This window comes from Notechis scutatus, chromosome 2, assembly GCF_049901735.1.
Source record: "Notechis scutatus isolate UNSWTSFEM ecotype Mainland chromosome 2, rNotScu1.2, whole genome shotgun sequence".
Classification (NCBI taxonomy): domain Eukaryota; kingdom Metazoa; phylum Chordata; class Lepidosauria; order Squamata; family Elapidae; genus Notechis; species Notechis scutatus.
The window spans coordinates 79123916-79131877 of NC_142010.1; the positions used below are offsets into that span (position 1 = coordinate 79123916).

Sequence of the window (7962 nt, forward strand, 5' to 3'; positions counted from 1 at the left end):
CTTTATTCTCACTTTATTCTACGGATAAAAACAGTGAATATAGAATTTCCATGTTTCAGAAAAATTATGTAAAATAGAATGGTACATGTTCTAAATATAATAGGAACATAGCTTTTAAAGCATTATCACTTTTTGATTATATTTCAGGGATCACCATCAACTAAAAGACGTAGTCAGATGTTACAACCTATCATAGAAGGAGAAACAGCCCATTTCTTTGAGGAAATTCAGGTATTTTATCTGTTCTGGATAAAGATGATTGCATTAGTTGCCAATAGCTTCTGAGAAGTTTAAAATGCTATACTTATAAAGCCATACACTGCTTGCACTTATGGTACTTATTTCCTGTAGTCTAGTCTCTCAAAGGAATTGGCCTAGCTGGTTCAATCAATCTAGAAAAAACTTGACCCCCATTTTGGTTTAGTTAGCTTTCTTTGGTTAATTTAACTTTGTTCCATGTGTTTTATTACTTTGTAGATTAAAGATTGTGAACTTTCTGTTTATGTATGTTGGGTCTTATATGTAAACTGCTGAGAATCCTTAGGGATTTGGCAATTGTTAATATAATTAATAAATCAGTAATAAAACTATACTTACATTTAAGTTGTTGCAAAGTGTTGCTTTGGTGACATCTCTGGCCTTCCCAGTATAATTGTCCAGAAACATTATCATTAACCCAATGTTACTAATACAAAGGCTGAGGTAATGTAACATGAAATTTTGAAGATTTATTGATCTCCTATTCGATATCTTGTGTGAAGCCTAATATTGGAGCTTCCTAATATAAATGATCCTGCGTTCAAAATATCCCAGATAACACAGCTTCTATAAAGTTTGTAAAACTGTAGGAGACCTGCAAATGCTTGAGTTTATATCAGTCTTGGGTTAAATTTTTTTTGCCCTTTTGATGATTTTATTACTTTAATTTAGGTTACAGGTATGATAAAGATTTATATATAAAGGGTTCCTCTCTTATGTGTAGTTATTTTTATGAATTCCAATATTGAATATCTTTACGGATAACTTTCCTTTACAGTTGACTTGCATTATTTAAATACATATTTATCTGTACAAAAGCTGTAAAATTAATTTTATAATAATGTCTTATAGTATTATTAAAGCATTTTGAGGTGAAAACCACTGTTGGCTTTAACACTAGACTTCACATTAATGTCCACACAATTCTTAACTATCAATTGCCATAGACATATAAATCTGCAGTAGTATTGTTTTTTTTTAAAAAAAAAAAATACGTCCCCTTATTTGAATCCTTAAAACTTGTCTATTATTTTTAAGGAAGAGGAAGAAGATGGTGATATATCTTCAGAATTGACTGATATTTTAAAATCCACTGCCCAAATACACTCCATTGCTACTAGCCCTGTTGAAAACTCAGAATCTGATGTTGAAGAAAGTCAAGAGAAACTAACTCGAGAGCTTCGACTTTCCAGTATCCGAGCAGCTTCCATGTAAGTAAATATGACATTGCAAATACTGAACAAATTGTACAGCTGCATATTTTTAAAAATTATGTGTAAATTCTGATTAAATCCAAAATTCTGAATAAATCCAGTATTGCTTAATTGAAATAGGAAATTCTGAAATGGGCCAGAAAAGTGTCCAATCATAATAGTGACTGCTTTGACATCAGAAAACTTCCTGAACATTTTGCATACCTCTTCAGTGAAGTTCTTGAAATGTAACTCTAGTTATATCACTTATCACTTCTTTAGTTTTCTTTGAATTATTAGCAAGAGAACAAATTAAAGAAATAAATAAAAAAAAATTATCTGATACAAGCTTCTAAAAGAGTTATCAGTTATCTAATTAAGTTGTGCTTCTTTAGAGGGCCACTCATGATGGTATTGATCAGCCGGAGTATTTTCTTACAATTTGTTTCTAGGCCTGAATTATTAGAACAACTTTGGAAAGCCAGAGGTGAAAAAAAGAAATTGCGCAAAACCCTACGGGAATTTGAAGAAGGATTTTATCAACAAAATGGGAGGTCAGTTTAATATATAACACCAATTGCCCTAGATTTGCATTGTTAATTAAAAAAAGTGGAAACATGCTTGTTTTAATTGAAGCATTAGTTTTGCTGGGTGCTATTTAGTGAGAATTAATACACATAGATTTTTTAAAAAATTGAATTAATAATCATTTTTATTTATATGTATTTTAATTAATTAAAATCTAATGTAGAGTATTAGAAACCATTCAAAATAGAACTTTTTTTCAGAGATGCATTATATAAGAGATTGGATTAAGCTCTTTGATCATACCAAAGACTATATAATTAAAATGTATTTGATTTCTCTCTCACCTTCTACAAACTAGAGCAGTCAAACTGGTTTAAGAGTAAGATGCACACTATAAAAAATGAAACAGCATGCATTAAACTGAAGATGTAAATGAAGTTGAAAGAGCATCTTGACTGCTCTTGTAAAGCAGGATAGAATGGTGGCTATGTGCAGTCTCCCCCTGCCCAGCCCACCCCCTGGTAGTTCATGAATTATGAGTGATTCTCCCACGTGCCAGATAAACTTTTGGGCAATGCAGCCACCCTCAGAATGTCTTGCCTTACAAACTGCCAAAGAGACTCATAGTGAGAGAGGAAGTGTCATGGAATGTAGTAAGGAGATGGATCCCCAAGAGGAAAATGCAACTCAGCCCGTGTATCCTGGATGAGGGAAAGAGAGTGAAAATAGCCCATCCCTAATAGTCCACATTGTGTATTGTAGATACAGTTATTTTAGATGCAGATAGCGGACTCCTCAGTCTGGCAAGATTTTTTTCCTATAGATGTAAAACAATAAAAGAACCGATCTTGGAAAAATGCCCACCTGTCATTTTTGGTTTTGGGCCTGGCAAACATTCATTCATATAAGATTCTAAAACATTTTGGCAAAGGTTAATGCCAATACCTTTCATTTTTGTTGTTAAGCACTCTGCAAAGCAGCGTAGCCCTTGCAATCCAGATAACATATACTGTATTTCTTATTGTTTAGCAGTTTTCAGGTGCTGCACCAGTTACAGTTTCTGCACACTTTTTAAGGTGGACCCACTTTCAAGTACGTTGCAATAGCCAAAGTAAAATGCAACCATATCAAAAATAGTTTTCCAAATCTACCCAATTTAAAAATAGAAATAGCTGCTGCACTAATTATAATTGTGCAAATGTAATCCTGATGCAGCTGTCATCTATCAATCCAGTGTCAGCTGAAAACCAGGGCTGCAGATGTACTTCTGCAAGAGGAATGCAATCTCCACCCCAAACAGAATCTTTTCTCTTGTTTGTTAGTGACCATCAATAACTTCTATGTTGGGCATAATTTTAGCTTTCTCTCCCTGTATCTATCTGCTCATGATACAGTTCAGGCAACATTTAATGGTAAAGATTACTTTTTTGAATTGGGTGACAGGAGCATTGGGTATCATAGGAATATAGATAATATCTAATTTCATAGCTTAGATTGATCTTCGTGGAGTTTCATGTAGTTGTTTCAAAGCTTCAGCAACTTATACACTCAGCTCATGGTTTTTTGTACCATCCATCACGGTAGTACATAGTTGAGTATCATAATTTCTATGGATAGTATTGCACCTGAAATTGACCAATGATTTTTCTCAGTGGTCTCGTTTGGATATTAAAAAATAGGGGAAAGAAAATCAACACCTCTAGGCCTCCACTTGAAAGTGCCATGCCAGCCCTCATTGGAATTGTTTACTCGGGAAGTGGCAGAGGCACTTTAAACAATGCTTCCGGTCCACAACCTTTGCAATCAATGCAAAATACCAAGATGATTGGCATCAAAAGCCATTGAGACATCAAACCAAACCTCAACAAACTAGAATGGCCAATGTTTCAATCTCATGCTTATACCTTAATTCTGACTTCAAGTAGTTCAAATAATTTACCTCTACGATATTCTGTGGCTGGAGGTACACCACTTTCTCATTGACCATCCCTTAAAAAATGGGAAGTTGGAGGGAGGACCCAAAGAGCTGGGTCTTGAAAGATCTTTCTTTGTTTCTGTTAGTAGAACAGCTAACAAGATTTTTTTTAAATGCATTTTCAGTAGAGTAGGCCCATTACAGCGGTAGGTTAATTTGGCAAATAAGACATTCATTGCATTTGGATAACAAGGACAGGTAATCCTCAACTTACTACCACAATTGACCCCCAAATTGTAGGTTGCTAAGTGGAACATTTGTTAAGTGAGTTTTGCCCCATTTTACGACTTTGCTTGCCACAGTTGTTAAGTGAAGTACTGCAGTTGTTAAGTTAGTAACATGGTTGTTAAGTGAACCAGGATTTCCCATTGAGTTTTCTTGTCAGAAGGTCGGAATCATATGACCGCTGGACACTTCAACCGTTATAAATACGAACTAGTTACTAAGTATCTGAACTTTGATCACGTGACGGGATGCTGCAACGGTCATAAGTGAAAAACAGTCATAAGTCACTTTTTTCACTGCTGTTGTAACTTTGAACACTCCCTACATGAATTGTTGTAAGTTGAGGACTACCTATAAGGCTAAAATGAAAAGCCATGTGAGAAAAACATCCAGAAAACTTTAGGAAAGTTTTTTCTTAAAAAAAGATTTCTGGATTTTTTTTCTCCCTTGGCTTTACATTTTAGGCCTACAGGTAATCCTCGACTTAAACAGTTCATTTAAGTGATGTATAGCGGGCCTGGGGAACCCAGAGAGGGATGGAACCCATCAAATGGCTAGTGTGACTGCTGTTGTTGGGGTGGGAGGGTGAGAGTTGGTTTTTGTTTTTGTTTTCCCAAATTTTGTTCTATTGTACTTTACTAATTTATTTTATTGTTTTTGTTAGTTCTTATTGTTTTTATTTTTATTTTAAATATGATTTTACATTGTGTAAGCCACCTTGATTCGCCATGGGCGAATAGACAGCAATATAAATCAAACAAATAAATAAATAAATATGTAATAGTTAAGGCCAGGTTCATATATCGCTACTCATCCTATATTCATTACAATTAATCTGTAATTCTATTACATAGAAGCAATATAGTACAATTCTTGATACAAGGACACAAATATAGTTCTTTCTTCAGGATACATTTATACTCATTTTTATAAAGAAAACAAAAGAGAAAGACATAGCTTTGCTTCAGACATGGGCTTGTTTCCTTTTATTGATTCAAATAATTGTTGGGTAAATACTAGCAGTATTTATACCTTTTTATCCCCATGTCTGTCATTCTAAAATATGTACGTACTGCAGAAATCCACCCCCCCCCCCCCCCCCCAAAAAAGTCTATTTCTTTCAGAGTAGAATGGATGGGATGACTTTTTTCCCACGGCTTCAGTTTTCCAGATGGGTTAAGTCTTGCATTTTTCTATCATTCATAAAATATCAATGCAATGCTACTCAGTTTTATGAAATGCAGTGGATGTGATTTTGCTTGGCCATTTTCAGACTAGGTAGTCATAAAACATAATCTGAGGCATTATTTGTTTCTTCTTGTTAGCAGAAATTATGTTTATCAGAAGGAAGGATTATATCAATTTCTTCATTCTTATGAAATCTGTAGAGTGAAAAATTTGAACTTGATGCCTCCACTTTCTACTTTAAAAAAGTAAGCCAGCTGAGATTTTTTAACAACGTATTTTATTTTTTTCAGGAATATTCAGAAGGAGGATCGTGGACCTATGCTTGATGAGTATCGAGAGTACAAGAAAGTTAAAGCTAAACTGCGTCTTCTTGAAGTCCTTATCAGCAAACAAGATCCATCAAAATAAATTATGTTTCTCCATAAAACAAAGAATGGTTGTTTTCATATGCTGCCCATAGTACTGTTAGGGGTATTCTTTTGTCTTGGTTTGTTGAAAGAATGCAGTTTTTTGTACACTTTAGAAGGACAGGTAGGTCCAATCTAGAAAGTTAATGAAAAAAATTTAAATTGCGACTCAATCTGCCCAACTTTAAGAGTCGTTTTCTTTTTCTCATTTTTTAAAAAGTTTTTTTTTTAAAGTATCTTGTTCTCAAAAGACTTTTATTCTAGAATCATTCAGAAAAGTTGGACCTGCTAACTTCGCTTCATCTGCATTTATTAGTATTAAACTGAACTCCTCTGTTGCCTTTTTAGTATGGAAGACAATGGCAGCCAATTAAGAATACTCCTGAACACCATAAAGGAACTGCAATGCCTTTCAGAGGACTGCGTGGAATAACTGATTGCAAATGGCATCTTTCATTTAGTAGAATGATTGATGGATATTGAAATACAAAGTACATTCTCCGGTTTCAGATGACAATGGACAAACCAGAAAGTGACCTTGCTTCTTGTATTTTTAAAACTTGGAAAAACCTGAACATTTATATCACATATTGCCTACAAGACTTACATTACTGTTAATTTCTATTTATTGTCTACCGGTGACAGTGTGTAGTCTGAATTGGAGACTGCATCTTACCCTTGTGTTGGTGCTCAGATTTCATTCAGTTCAGTAAGCTTACACCACTTTTGCTGTATCTGAAACAAACTTATTTTACCAAGGGCTACAATTAATGTAATTCATGTATTGAACAAGCTGGACAGAACTAGCTTTGAAAGAAGCCTTTCTACTTCAGTTTGTAGAAATGGAAAGAGAAGTGATCTGGCTCAAGCAGGTATGACACCGTTTTTGCATGTCAAAGCTTCAGAACCAAGAGGGTTTTTTACTGACTTTTTTTTTGCCTAGTATACATAACACAAGAGCAGTTGATTATTATTTTTTAAACTGCACTCCAAAATCCTTCTAAATGACTTGAGTACCTACATATGAGATACAGTACAGAGGAAAAGGGCTTATATGGAATCCTTTGCACATAGGCCCTGCTTCTGTAGTTTGACTGGATTAAATTCTAAGTGTTGAATACCTTCTGGATCTATTTTGTCTTGTGGCCATGTTTTTGCATGTGCCTATTTGCTGCATGTGTTATGAACAGCTAATGCCAACACAAATTGTTTTTCATTGCTTTTCTGAAAAACCAGAAAATGAACTTCAGTGAAATAATGGCATGTAAACTCATCAGATTGATGTGTTAACATGTAATAGGTAGAAAATAGATTTTAGAGACTCCATACTTCTATTGGTTGTGTTTCTCGTTTTTATTGTAATTCTAGGCATGTGATTTTGGAACTCAAAAGTGACTATTAAAATGAATTTATACTCTTAATGTTTTGCCTTTTTATACAGCCTGAAAGGTTTTTTGTGGACTGTAGTGAATTACAAGATCGGGAAATAATCTGGAGATTTTTCCGTGGCTTTTGTTCAACTTCGTTGTGCAATGTACATTTCAGTTACTTTCCCATCAATCTGCAATCACTGGTGCATCAAACATCAAAACCTATGTGTACTGTATAGTGTTGTACATGAATGTTTTATATACCACATGCAAAATATCAATATGCACTATTTAAATGTTTGTTTTAAATAATATATTCCTTTATAATGCTTAAATCTATATGATCCCAATATTTTTATAAAGTGAGTGATCAAATTGGTTTCACTTCAGAATCAACAGCTGCTTTTGTGTGTGCTTTGCAGTGTTTGGCTGTTTGTTTGTAGCAAGCATGGCATCAGTTATGCTAAGAGTGTGTGTTGTGCCATCTTATTGAGCAATAAATGGTAGAATTAGGCATTTTGTGATAACACAGTTTTACTTTCATATAAGTAAAAACTATATGTGGATATATAGATATATAAATATAAATATATACATATATAAATAAACCAGATATGAATGATTGCTATGTCTGGGATTTCATTGTATAGATTTTTATAATAAAAAAACCTTCATATTTATATTTGTGTTTTGTGTATGTGTGTCCGTGCGCACGTACACTGTTTACATTTTTTGCTTCTAAATCTTGGTAAGTCATTCTTAAGAGTTGCTAAGTTTTTTTTTAAAAAAAGTTTGTTTAAAAAAATGTTGATTCTCTT

General features: G+C 33.8%; 1 protein-coding gene and 1 long non-coding RNA gene across 3 annotated transcripts in view; both read left to right on the forward strand.

Moving 5' to 3' along the window:
* FAM13B (family with sequence similarity 13 member B) overlaps positions 1–7824 on the forward strand; it is a 64902-nt gene extending 57078 nt beyond the window's left edge. For both annotated transcript variants that reach the window (XM_026686800.2, XM_026686809.2), the window contains 4 exons: positions 148–231; positions 1297–1469; positions 1904–2005; positions 5658–7824. In XM_026686800.2, coding sequence (XP_026542585.1) covers positions 148–231; positions 1297–1469; positions 1904–2005; positions 5658–5775 — 477 coding nt within the window. In that variant the 3' untranslated portion in view covers positions 5776–7824. The remainder of the gene's footprint in view (positions 1–147; positions 232–1296; positions 1470–1903; positions 2006–5657) is intronic.
* On the forward strand, positions 4031–5276 carry LOC148132094 (uncharacterized). The gene is made up of 2 exons (XR_015747584.1): positions 4031–4152; positions 5127–5276. It is a non-coding gene; the product is annotated as an uncharacterized LOC148132094 (long non-coding RNA).
* Positions 7825–7962: the final 138 nt, after the last annotated feature.